Genomic DNA, 13803 nt, shown 5'->3' with positions numbered 1-13803 from the left:
AAATTTTATATTAGTCCACTAAAAGCATAATTCTGGATCAGTAAGACTTCCTCTTTGTACATAAATGACTTTTGGATTTTCATATTTGAGATCATCCATGGTTTTGTTTCTTTCCTTCCCTAATTTGTATGGGTAATTCTTTTTTTTTTTTTTTGAAGATTGGCACCTGAGCTAACAACTGTTGCCAATCCTTTTTTTTCCTTTGCTTTTTCTCCCCAAAGCCCCCTAGTACATAGTTGTATATGGTAGTTGTGGGTCCTTCTAGTTGTGGCATGTAGGATGCCGCCTCAGTGTGGCTTGATGAGTGGTGCCATGTCTGCACCCGGGATCGGAACTGGCGAAACTCTGGGCCGCTGAAGTGGAGTGTGCGAACTTAACCACTGGGTCACGGGGCCGGCCCCTTGTATGGGTAATTCTATGTAGAGTGAACTAATTTAATGTTTTCATTTTGCTGCTTTTGTTTACTTATATCTGTATATACACATAAGTGTAAATGTTCTAGATTTTTAAGGTCTTTAAGGCTTGGAATCATGTCAGTAGGATTCTTTGTTTGGAGTCATAATTAACAGATGCTTTTTGATGATGAAAATATATACTCATGCAAATGGATAAGCCTGTGGGAGAAGGGGCAAGTTCTTAGATATGCAGGTAATTTTTCAGATTGTCAGCCTTAGCAAGGTGTGACAATTTAACATTTGCTTAGCTAATGTTAAAGAGTGGGAAGAGTGTTAGTTTGGAGATGGAAGATCAGGGTTTAAAATTTCGGCTTGCTAATTCAGTAAGATTTTGCCCTTATCTTGAATTTTCAGTTTAATCTCCTACTACATTCTCCTACACTCCCTGTGCTCTAGCCAGGCCCAACTTGTCACCTTTCCCTGATCATGTTAAGTTGTTTCCTGCAGTGTCCTTTCCTCCATTATTCTCCTGAAATTCTCGTCATTCAAGTTCAGCTCAAATGCCTCCTCTTCCTCTTGTAGCATGTGTTGAACACCTGTATGTGTTTAGTATATCTGAGACACTTGAGATGTATTATTTTCCCAGCCACTCTGCAGGTTTTATTATCCCAGCATTATGATTTAAAAAGCTGAGGTTGAGAGAAGTTAAGTAGGATTCGAACCTAGGCAATCTAGTTTCAGAGTCTGGCTCTTAACAGTTATGTTACAAATTAATGCCTGTGCTCTCTCTTTCTCTGTCTCTTACACATGCACACATACATCCATGTGCACACATATTCATGATGTGAAAGAAAAGTTGAGGGTGCTATGGAAGTGTAAGAGAGAAAACTAATTTAGATATAAAGTGTAGAAAAAGGCCTTTCTGAGGGAGTGACATTTGAGCTGAACCGGAAGGATGCCTAGGAGTAGCAAGACAAAGGCATGTAGAAGAGAGTGCTTATATAGAAGAATAACTTACACAAGGACCCTAAGATGAAAGAGAGTTTGGCACATTGGAGAAACTAATAGTGAACGAGGTAGGAAGAGTGGTGCAAGAATTGTAGGAAGCTGGTTAGATAGGCAGGAAGCAGAATACAGGGACCGTTGTAGGTCATGGTAAAGAGTTCAAAATGTCATTCTGTGTTTGGTGGGAAGCTGGTGAAGGGTTTTAATCAGGGGAGTGACATGATTGGATTTGAGTTTTTAGTAGTGTAGTGGTTGAAGGGTAAGGAATGGATTGGAAGGTGACCGGAGAAGTGGTGAAAGCAGTCAAGAGTATTGCCACAGTGTAGGCAATAGTAGTAGGTGAGAAATAATGGTGACTGGGACGGGGATGCAGTAGCATAAGAAGTGGGTGGGTTTCAGATGTAATTTAGAAGGAGACTCAAAGGACCTGATCTGCATTTTCTCTCTGTCTCTGTCTTTCTATCTCTTGCTTTTTCCTTTAAAAGTTAACTCTGGTTGTAGTGTAAAGAACAAATGAGAGAGAGTAGAGATTAGGAGTAAAGAGACTAGAGAGCCCCCTCCCAAAAGACGAAAGACCAGGTAAAGATTATGAGGACAGTGAATTGGGGCAGTGACAATAAAAATGGACAAGAAAGAATAGATTGGAGAGTTGTTGTAGGCATACAAACAACTCTGAGGATTGACTAGATAGTGAGGAAGGAGGTGGCGTGGGATCTAAGGAATAACGAGGAGCTGAAGATGACTGAAGTTTCTGGCCTGGAGGGGTTGTGATGCCGTTACTGATTTAGGGGATACAGAAGGAGGGGGAAAAGCAAGTTTTAGGAGGGAAGGTGATGGACATTTGGTTTGGGACATGTTGACTGTTAGGAGGATCTGATTTTAAGGAATTTTGCAGACAGTTGTAAATACAGACCCAGTGCTCAAGACATGTCATTTACTCATTCATTTATTCAGGACAGAAGTCCTCTCTTCTTCAACAAATATTTATTGAGGACCTATTGTGTGCCAGCTTCTGGATGCTTGAACAAAACAAACAAAAATCCCTGCCCTTGTGTTCTAGCAGGAGAGATAGTCAATAAACAATAAACACAATAACCAAGTAAGGTATATTATAAGGTGTTATGTGCTATGGAAAATGGTAGGGTGAATGATGAGGTAGGTTGCGACTTTCAATTGGATAGTAAGGGTAGGCCTTATTAAGAATGTGACATTTGAGCAAATACCTGAAGGAGATGAGGAATTGTCTGTGTAGGTATATTGGGGAAAGAGCCTTCCAGGCAGTGGGCATAGTTCATGGAAAGGCTGTAGGTGGGAGTGGTCTTAGTTTATTCTAGGAATAGCAAAGAGGCCGGTTTGACTGAAGCAGAGTGAGCAAAGGGTGTTGGAACAAATGGTGACTGTAATGATTCAGAAGTAACTTCGTCAGGCATGGATGATTAATATAGCTTAACTGGAGAATTATAACAATAATAAGAAATATAACAGCCACTGCAACAAATACATATATAATGCTTTCTGTGTACCAAGCACTGTTCTAAGTGCTTTCAATTCATTTAATCTTCATAACAACACTATATGGTATCATCTCTACTTTCGTAACCAGGGAAACTGAAGCACAGAGAAAAGGCTAGAAAAGTAGGCCAGGTCATAGAAAGCCTTGAATGTCAGACAAAGGAGCTTAGGCTTTATTCCGTAGGCAAGGGCAAATCATTAAAGATTTTGATCATGGAACTGATATGATCAGAACTGTGCTTTAGAAAGGTTAGTCTCATGGGATTCTTAGAGTGGGTTGGAGGGGGGATGCTAGGTGATAAGAATTGAATTAAGGTGGTGGCAGATGATAGAACAGAAAGAAGTATGAACAATTATGCAGTATGTTATTTATCCAGTAATTTAACTGGAGAAAGCAACAAAAAAAAATCCATTATGACAAGTCTATTATTTAGGGCCTTGTCTTCAGTAGAGTAGTGATTCTTAAATTTTGGGGTAGTTAACAATTCTCTTGGGGTCTGGCCCTGTGGCCGAGTGGTTAAGCTCGCTTGCTCTGCTTTGGTGGCCCAGGATTTCACTAGTTTGGACCCTGGGCGCAGACCTAGCACCGCTCATCAAGCCATGCTGAGGCAGCATCCCACATAGCACAGCCAGAAGGACCTACAACTAGAATATACAACTATGTCCTGGGGGGCTTTGGGGAGAAGAAAAAAAAAAAAGAGGAAGATTGGCAACAGATGTTAGCTCAGGGCCAATCTTTAAAGAAAAAACAAAGTTTAAAAAAACAATTCCGTTTGATAATCTGATGACAGCTCTCAGCTCTTTCTTTAGAAAAATGCATATACCTATAACTTTATATACAATTTCAGGTGGTTTAGGACACTGTAGAGCACTTCTAGGCTAAGAACTCTCTGGATCTCAGAGTTTGGAGACCTGGGCTTGAGTCCTGCTGGGCCCTGGTGACTTTAGGCAAGACACTCTGCCTCTTTAGGCTTCATTTCCTTTATCTGTAAATGAGGTTACTAGGTCTCAAAGGGCCCTTTCAGTTCAGAGAGACAAACTTCCTCTGCTCATGGAGCTTACTTAGGAAGTAGACCATAAGTAAAGAAAAGAAATTGTGATATCTTAGATTGAAGTGTTGTGAAGAAAACTAAAGCAAGGTGTGGCTAAGGGGAATGACTGAAGTGCGTGAGTATATGCTGGCTAGTTTTGATAGGATGGTTAGAGTGTTTGTTCTGTTTTTTCTCAGTTCCCCTGTACTCTGAGTGCCCAATTCACTTTTTGCTTTGTCTCCTGACAGGAAAGAATTGGGACGTGAGTGCCGCCCTCAGTGATTTTGAACAGCTACGTCAAGTCCATGCTGGGAACCTGCCCCTGCCCTTTAGTGAACGGAGTGGTGGCTCCAGGACCCCTGAGAAAGGGTTTTCTGATAGAGAGTCTACTCGCCCTCCCCGACCCACCCTACAGCGGCAGGATGACATCGTTCAAGGTAGTTGGGTAACTGAGGGGTGTTTCTGTTTACAGAGTAGAAAGGAAGGGAGGGGACTGCTAAGTGGAGTCAGAGAGTTTAGTGATCCCTTGAAGATGATTCCATTCCTCCCCCTTCTCCCTAGCCAAACTGATCAGAGGTGGCCTCAGTCTGTCCAGTTGCTGAGCCCCTTACTGTCTCTCTGCACCTTGAGTGTTATCCTGTATAAAGGCCTTCTTTAGATACTGTGAAAGAAATGGAGGGAGGCGGAGAACAATCTAATTGTTGGGATGTGGTACACATAAAGATAGAATTCAAAGGATCACTACCATCTGCCTCATGGGAGGGCATTTTGTTAATATTTGTCAGTATCTATCAAAATTTAAAAATGCTGATATACTCCGAAACAGCACTTTCATTTCTAGGAATTTATCATCTATGTGTATGTGCATGTGCGTGTATATATACATATATCCTTTAAATAAATACATACACACATGCATAAATAGACATACACATATGTAGTGTAAAGCTTGAAAGTTAAAGCTTGAAAATAACTTTTAATGTCCTTTAGCAGAGGAGTGGTTAAATAAATTGTAATCGTCCATATTGTGGAATACTCTGCAGCCGTTAGAATTAGGTAGAATTTGACGTGCTATATTGGAAGAATCTCTAAAATCTATTGAGAAAGGTAAGTGTATATAGTATGCTTCTGTTTATATTTTTAAAAATGATTTTAAAGGCTATATGTGCTTCTAGAAGGATGCAAAAGGTTGCCTCTGGGGAAGGGGTCAGGAATTTTGAATGAGAGAGATTTCTTTGTAACCTTTTATGCAGTTTGATTTTTTACCATGGGCACATGGTACTTTTTAAATCCCTAAAAACAGAGTTTAAAAAATGGCATCACTTGGGGCTGGCCCGGTGGCGCAGCGGTTAAGTGCACATGTTCCACTTTGGCGGCCCTGGGTTTGCCAGTTTGGATCCCGGGTGCGGACATGGCACCGTTTGGCAAGCCATGCTGTGACAGGCGTCCCACATATAAAGTAGAGGAAGATGGGCACAAATGTTAGCCCAAGGCCAGTGTTCCTCAGCACAAAGAGGAGGATTGGCAGCAGATGTTAGCTCAGGGCTAATCTTCCTCAAAAAAAAAAAAGACATCACTAAAATATAACTTTAGACAACTCTTTCCTTACTTTGTGCATCATCTCTGGCAAATATTGGATTAAGAATTGCTACCCAACACGATTTTTAGCTCTTTGATTATCTTTATATAACTCAAGCCATGCAAATGAATTGTAATACTACACTGAGCACGTTATGGTCACCATTGTAATATCTGCTGGTGAATTTTAAGTGCCATGTATTCAAAACAAATGGAATAGTTTGAGTCACTATCTGTGTTACTGACTTTCTCTATAGCATGTTAAGTAAGAATTGATTGTACCTATAAATTTCTGATAAATATGAGTATCAAGAAAAGTTGTAATAAATAATATAAATTAATGTTATTGATGGTAGGTCAGAAAGTTCCTGAATGTGTAAGATTTGTGATTAATTTTCTATAATGGAAATCCTTTTCTACATTTCCAAGATCCTGAAAATTATCAAAGAGATTATTTGACTCAATCTAGCCAAATGAAACCCCATTCCCTGGTTCCCTCTTCCTCCCACCAATGACCAAGTTGCCAAATGGAATGGGTCCCTAGTATGTGGGGAAATGGAAGTGAAAGAAGACAGTCATAGGGAGAAGTTGTTCAGGTAAAATTCCAAAAAGGGTAGACAGAGGAATGTATATTTGGTGCTAGTGTGAATGCCTGGAAAAATGCCACTTTCTGTATTTCTCCAGTTGTGTTTGGCTTGAGAAAGAGGGTAGTGAAATTGGGTAGCCAGTTAGACTCTCAGTTTTTCCCTGACTGGAAACCTTGGCAAGAGGTAACCATCACCATCTGAATGGAGAGTTCTCTGAGTGGGCTGAATATGTTCTAAGGTGACTCCATTTCTCATTGCAGAAAAACGCCTGTCTAGGGGCATCTCCCACGCCAGTTCCAGCATTGTTTCCCTGGCCCGGTCCCATGTCTCCTCCAATGGTGGGGGTGGGGGGAGCAGTGAGCACCCCCTGGAAATGCCCATCTGTGCCTTCCAGCTTCCAGATCTCACTGTGTACAATGAAGACTTCCGCAGCTTCATAGAGAGAGACCTCATTGAACAGTCCATGCTGGTCGCTTTGGAACAGGCAGGTCGGTGAACTCTTCCTCTCCTGTGCTTTTCCCTCTGCTCTCCACCTAGAGGCAGCCATATGGAGGGGCTGGGCTTGACCAGTTACTTCCAGTGTAAGTGTGTGATCTAATTGCGGTCACAGTCAGCATCAGTCAGATAAACCTGTCCTGAGCTAGGTGCTTCTTCAAGTTGAAGAAAGGACACAAATTAAACACTTTCCTCTGGAAATTTCCTGTTTGATGGAAGGGAAACCAGATATATACACAAAAAGCCTAGGAATCAATACCTAAAAATCAATGTATGAAAAAAATACAAGTGAATTATAATTGGCTCTAGAACACCCTTGTGAACTGAAAGAACCAGTGCCGTATGTGATGCATAGTAGCAATTAATCTAAAAGTCACATTTATTTATATGAACCTCTCTCAAAAGACTTATTTACCTATACAACTGTGTTTATCTTAAATTATTATTAGAATTAGTTAATATGATAGGTTGAGGCAGCTGGGAGTTCTGGAAAAGCTAGTCAGTTATTAAAAACTCCCATGGGGGGCCGGTCACCGTGGCAGAGTGGTTAAGTTCGGGCATGCCACTTCAGTGGCCCAGGGTTTCGCTGGTTTGGATCCTGGGTACGGACATGGCACCACTCATCAGGCCATGCTGAGGTGGCGTCCCACATAAAATAGAGGAAGATGAGCATGGATGTTAGCTCAGGGCCAGTCTTCCTCAGCAAAAAGAGGAGGATTGGCAGCAGATGTTAACTCAGGGCTAATCTTCCTCAAAAAAAAAAAAAAAGCAAGTTACCTGGCTAGTGAGATTATAGGCCAGTTTTATTTCTGTAGACTTTTCAGTAATTTAAGAAAACTTTTAAGCATCATTCATAAAATATTTTCCTCATAGGTATAATAGATTTGCAGTTGTGGGATGACTATACAGAATTGGGACTCATTTTCTCGGGTGTTTTATTTACTTTGTCATATTGCTGATGTCTTTAAAGTCACACTGCATACATGCTGACATGCTGACTGTCATATATGCAGATGAAACTTGCATGACACTTTAAATACATGCTTTGGGTTGTTTTTCCTTTACTGATGATAGATTTGTGCTGAGCTTTGTTGCGACAATATTTACCGGTCTCCTGACCAGAGTGAAGGAATCAGAGCCAGACGAAGCAGTCAAAATCAAGCAGATTTTAATCTATGACCTTGGCCTCATCATCTAACCCAGGATTGTTCAATCTTAGCACTACTGACATTTAGGACCTGATAATCTTTGTTGTGTGAGCTGCCTTGTGCATTATATTGTGTTTAGCAGCCTCCCTGGCTGCTCCCCGTTGGACACCAGTAGCATCCCTCACCAGTTGTGACAACCAAACATATTTCCAGACATTGCCAAATGTCCCCTTAAGAACCACTGATCTAACCAGTTGTGCTCACCAGATTCTGATCGATTAGATATAAATGAAGAAGATATAAAGAGTAATAGAATGATGGTTTTATTCTAGGTAGGCTTTCTAGAGGAGGCAAATTTGGAGTCTGTTTTAGAAATAGGGAAGTGGGAAAGGCTTTATGGATAATGTGCTCCTTTCCTCTTCCTCCTGTTTCTGTAGGGCGTTTGAACTGGTGGGTAAGTGTGGATCCCACCTGTCAGAGGTTGCTTCCTTTGGCAACAACTGGAGATGGAAACTGCCTCCTGCATGCAGCCTCTCTTGGTAAGTCTTGAAAGTGATCCTCCCTTCCCTTATATAAAGAAAGTGATAGAGTTAAATCTCTTACGTAGGACTTGATCCAACCAGCCTTGATCTTAGGCAGAAGTGACGGTTCAGAGCAAGGTTATGTGTGTGTGTGTCAGCAGGAAGAGATGGAAGAGAGCCCTCCCGTGGTTTTTCAGTCTTGTTTAGAGATGGTATGGAGAACACAGGATTTAGCATGAGCCCCACACTGAGAGCTGACCCCCAGAAGTAATTAGCAGCAGTAAGCAAGAAGTATATAACTGTATGTGTGTATATAAGTCTACTTAATATTTATTCTTTTGGTGTATAAAGAAAATATATTTCATCAGTCCTTTGTGAGACATGTTTGCTTTAAATTTTAAAGCCTATGTATAATTTAATATATTATTTGTCTTAGCTTTAAAAAAAGTCCCCATTTTCCAAATATCCCTCAAGCTTTGATGCTGATTGCCACGTGCCAGACCCATTTTATCTGCTGCTGTGCTATATTTTAGTTCGTTAGACTTGCATCACCAGGAAGGGCTTCCTGCCAGGAGTTTGTAGTATGTTGTATATTCCCCATGTTCAAGTTCTCAGTTTCTGAACTTTCGGAGTAGGAACATCTTTTCTTTCTTAAGTACCTTTCCCCTAAGTCACAGCAGGAGTTTCTTTGAACCTAGGCTTCCGCCTGATTTCCTTCATGCTGGAGTCTGTGTATCATAATTAACAAGTGGAGTTGAGTCAAGGTAAGGTTTCTTTCTGTTATGCTTTCTTGCCGTAGGGATGTGGGGTTTCCACGATCGGGACTTGATGCTGCGGAAGGCTTTGTATGCGCTCATGGAGAAGGGAGCCGAGAAGGAGGCATTAAAACGGCGCTGGAGGTGGCAGCAGACACAGCAGAATAAAGAGGTGAGGGGCCTTGGTTGGGAGCACCTTGTTTCCCAAAGTTACCTGGGGAAATGCCCAGTGCCTACCAGTAGGAAATGTCTCCAGATGCTTAGGTCGGTGTTACTCCTCCTGTAATCCTAGAAATTGTACAAAATGCAGATAACCCCACAGGATGAATGCCTTCTGATATAGTCATGAGAACTGGTGTGGGGAAGCAGAGACCTGTAGAGAAGGTATCTTAACATTGTGATTTTCACCTGATAGGTGCTCGAGAAAAGCCTTTAGTGGCAATCCTTTGCAAAATGAGATATCACAAGTCTATAGGATTTTTATTGTTTTGTTTCTTTGCTTAAAATAAGCCTAGACCAATTTTTAAGGACTTATGTTTTCAACCCTTGTAGAAATGTAAATGCTTAAAAAATGTTTTTGGCTGTATATACCATTTGTTTTTCATATGCTCACTTTGTTTAAAAATTTTCAAAGTATGCTTGTTAACTTGAGTTTGAATGGTACTTCTCAGGGGTTTAGTAAATGTTGAGGCTTCTTTTGTATAAGAAAGCAACAATGGACTGTTTGTACTTTCCATCCCCACAAGAGGGGTTGGGCAAACTATGGCCCATGGGCCAAATCCCACCAACTAGTTTTGTAAAAAAAAAAAAAAAAAAAGTTTTGTTGGAAACAGTCCCGCCCATTCATTTATGTGTGTATGTTTATGTAAGTGCTCTCCTGCTCCAGCAAGAGAATAGAGTAGTTCATATGGCCCCCAAAGCCTGAAAGATTTACTATCTCACCCTTTACAGAAAAAGTTTGCTGACTCTTTCTCTTTAATAATGACAATATATATTTACATAAAGATAATGGGTCTTCCTGTTTCTTTTTCCCCTGGTTCCCTCTCTGTCTTTTATGTTTAACCTCCTGCTCTTCGTGTATATCTATATTTTACCATGTATATGGCTAGATGTTTCTGGCATTAATATGAGACTATCTCTTCAGAAAGTTATCTTTTCTTTCCATGTTCTTTCTTTTCTCCTTTTATTGTTCTGTCATAACTGACCATAATGTAGAACTAAGGGTTTTTTTGTTTTAGTTATTAGAATTTTATGCCCTGAAGATTTAAAATATGTAAGTAGAATGTGTTATGTTTCTTTCTCAAAAACAAAAAATCTGGGGCTGCCCCATGCCGTAGTGGTTAAGTCTGGTGTGCTCCACTTCGGCAGCCTGGGTTTGTAGGTTTGGATCTCATGCATAGACCTACACCATTCGTCAAGCCAAGCTGTGGCAGTGACCCACATACAAAATAGAGGAAGATTGGCACAGGTATTAGCTCAGAGCAAATCTTCTTCACCAAACCAACAAACAAAAAAGAATCCAATTGTTAAAATTAGAATGATTTTAAGACCAGAATCCTATCTTTGATCAGCCTATCTACCCCAGAAGATTCTTGAGGGAAATAAATGCACAGGGGCAAGGCCAAGTAAAGAGCATTCTTTATTACCACCAAACCCCATGGCTCCCTGGTGAGCTGGGCTGGACCTTGTGGAGGGCTTCTTTTGCCTGAGCTGGCGTCAGCCTAGAGTTTGACTTCCTCACTACTGAATTCACACCATACCTGAACCTTAGATTTGCCCACTCCAGAGACAAAAAAAGGCCAAACCAGAGCATGCTAGCTATTAAGTAGAAGTAATAGTCAGACACTTGGTGTGCCCAATTCCAGCTATTAAGCTATTATAGTTATTATTTTTAAAGTGGGGTTAGATTATGATGGTATTTATCCAGGACACCCAAAAATACCCAAGTGCTATTTTTGGTCAGCCACTTATTTCCTCTCGAAGTCCCCAGTGGAAATACATGCATAGAGAACAGTGGCTAGCGAAGGAGCAATCTTTTTACTCAGCACATTGAAAGTTCCATACTGAAAATGTGGCCTAGATAATTGTTTTAGCTCAGACCATTCATGGCATTATACCCCACCTTGGGAGTGGGAATGTAGGGAGAGGAGTGATGGACTGGGGAGCTTCTTTTAGCCAGTATCAAACACCAAACAAACTAAATTAGTTTTGATTTCCTGGGCCTCCTTGTTTTGTGTTGAAATTGGTGGTAAAACCCAGTAAGAGCCTTTTCAGGCTAGAAGGGTACTCCACCTAGTGGCTGTGTATATAAAAACAGGAAGCAGAAATAGGTGAGAGGAAGAGGGAGACCGATCCTCCTGGATGTGTATTGGTGACCATTTATCAGAGTGAGCAGAGCACCTCATATATAACCTGTGCATTATTCTTTTAATTTTTAAGTGAAAAAACTTGTGATAGCATTTTACAAACTGAAAATAGCTTTGTCGTTTTTTTATTATTAAAGTAAAATATGCTCACAACAGCTCTTTAATCCCTGTTAAATTTGTTCTTGATGCCCCTCATGTTTCCAGTGTGATTCTACTCTCTCAGTGTGTGTTTAAGCTGTATAAACTCATTTTAATACTAATGTAAGAAAATATAATTAATAAGGTAGACTTGTCTCCCAAATCATCATATAGATCCTGAAGCCAATATGATTTTTAAAAATTATTTGTACTGCTTCTCCCACTCCTTTGATAAAAATTGTAGTTTCACTCAGCATGTATTTATTGATTACTGATCACATAATAGACACTAGGCATACTGCATAAAACAGTCCTTGGCCCAAAAGTAGTAGGAGGAGATGGATGTGTAAATACATAATTGCAACAAAGTAACAGTTGATGACTTCTATGCTAGAAGTCTGTATGGCAGTTTAGGATGGAAGGCACAAAGGAAGGAGTGGTCAATCTATCAGGGAGATTTAGGAAAGGCTTCATAGAGGAATGACACTTGCCTTCTCTCCTGACAGCTGAGAAATTGTTCACCAGCTGGATAGGGAATGGGCTGCTCCAGGCAAAAGGAACGACCCACACAAAAGCTGAGAAGTATAAAACAACATGGTGCATTCAAGGAACTCCAGCTAATTAAATGACATATCAGACTAGAGAGATGGGTAGCAGCTGGGAAGTGGACTTGGTATGCTATACTTAAGGAGTTTCAACTATATCTAATAGGCAATGACAGCTCTTAAAAGAATTTGTAGCAGGGAGCAAAAATCATCAGATTTTAATTTTAGAAAAATCTTTCTGGTACCCTTGTAGAAAATGGATCAGAAGAATGTATGACTGGAAGTAGAAAAACCAGTTAAGCATCCATAGCAATAGTTCATACTTAATAATTGTTGACTGAAGGGATCCAGGTATGGAGTGGGTGAAAGGAGAGGGTTCTTAGATAACTCCCTGGTTTCCATCTCGGGTGTGTGGATGATAGTGCTATTCCCTAAGGTAAGAATATAGGAAGAAGAGTGGGTTTTGGAAGAGATAGGAGTTCAGTTTTGACTGTATAGAGTTTGAGGTAGTCATGGGCAAGTGGCCATCTTCAATAAACAGCTGGATGTGCAGACAGAAATTAAGAGGAAGTCTGGGCTGGAGAGGGAGATTTTAGATTCCTGAGCATATACATGGCAGTAGATGAGTTTATGGGAGTGGAAGAAAGGAACCAAAGCTAAAGTCATTGACATAACACCAATATTTCTGGAGTAGACAGAGTTCAGAGAGGTAGGAGAAAGTAGCATTGTATAAGTTAAAGGAGAAGAAAGTTTAAAGAGAAGATCAAATGCCAAATGAAGGGTAAGAAAGATGAGAACCAAAGAATCCACTGAATTTGGCAATTAGAAGGTCATTTTCCTTTGCCAAAGTCAGTTAGGTAAAGTGATATGTAGGGGATGAGGGGGGTAGGCTGGAGGGCAGAAACAAGCTAGATTGCAGTGGGTTGGCAAATGGATGAAAAAGAAGTGTGAGAGAGATTATAGACTATTCTTCCATGAATCTTGACTATAAAAAGAAGAAATGTGACTTGTAGTACAAATTGTAAGATAAGTGCTAGGAGAATGGAGAGCAGGATAATGTGAGTGAGTTGGAATGGCTATTGCCTCTTGAACCTAGCCTCTAATTGCTTGATATCCCTGCCTGTCTTTCACACAGTCAGGGCTGGTATACACAGAGGATGAATGGCAGAAGGAATGGAATGAGCTGATCAAGCTTGCCTCAAGTGAACCTCGCATGCATCTAGGTACCAATGGAGCCAATTGTGGTGGGTAAGTATGGCTAAGTGGGGGAGCAGGAAATAATCTTCACTGAGTCCTCAGTGTCCAAAGAGCTCTGTGCTAAAAGGATGTTAGAAGGAAAGAGAGGAACCATGGTAAGGGCACAGAAGGGTGTAACAGGATGGTATGTTCTAGGACCTACAGGTCAGTGTTGCTGGAATATAGAGGACGTGGTGCAGAATGATAGATAGATGAGGCTGGGCAACCCAGATTTTTGTGTGCCATGATAAGCTTTCTCTTGAACCATGCTAAGCAAGTAAAATTGTATACTATCCAGACTTTGGGAAACAGCAGGACAAATGATCCAGTTTCCTCAATAAATAAATTGCAAGGAAAATAAAAAGCGAGAGAGAACCTAAGTTTAAAGACAGTTAAAAGACGTTGGAATGGACATTTATAAGACAGTTGGGGAAATGTGAACAATGTCTACATGTTTGGTTATTGTTAACTTTTTTAAGTGTGATATTAAT

General features: G+C 40.6%; 1 protein-coding gene across 9 annotated transcripts in view; it reads left to right on the top strand.

Annotated features, from left to right (window-relative positions):
* OTUD7B (OTU deubiquitinase 7B) overlaps window positions 1-13803 on the top strand; it is a 55011-nt gene that overhangs the window by 31704 nt on the left and 9504 nt on the right. For 6 of the 9 annotated variants that reach the window (XM_014865430.3, XM_070497380.1, XM_014865425.3 and 3 more), the window contains 5 exons: window positions 4192-4380; window positions 6369-6596; window positions 8189-8290; window positions 9072-9199; window positions 13212-13324. In XM_014865430.3, the coding sequence (XP_014720916.1) occupies window positions 4192-4380; window positions 6369-6596; window positions 8189-8290; window positions 9072-9199; window positions 13212-13324 (760 nt within the window). The remainder of the gene's footprint in view (window positions 1-4191; window positions 4381-6368; window positions 6597-8188; window positions 8291-9071; window positions 9200-13211; window positions 13325-13803) is intronic. The other 3 variants (XM_070497382.1, XM_070497384.1, XM_070497383.1) reach the window with 1 other exon arrangement.

Source organism: Equus asinus, chromosome 25 (genome assembly GCF_041296235.1).
Source record: "Equus asinus isolate D_3611 breed Donkey chromosome 25, EquAss-T2T_v2, whole genome shotgun sequence".
Classification (NCBI taxonomy): domain Eukaryota; kingdom Metazoa; phylum Chordata; class Mammalia; order Perissodactyla; family Equidae; genus Equus; species Equus asinus.
Note: the sequence above shows the minus strand (reverse complement) of the source record. Positions and strands in the feature narration are given on the sequence as shown.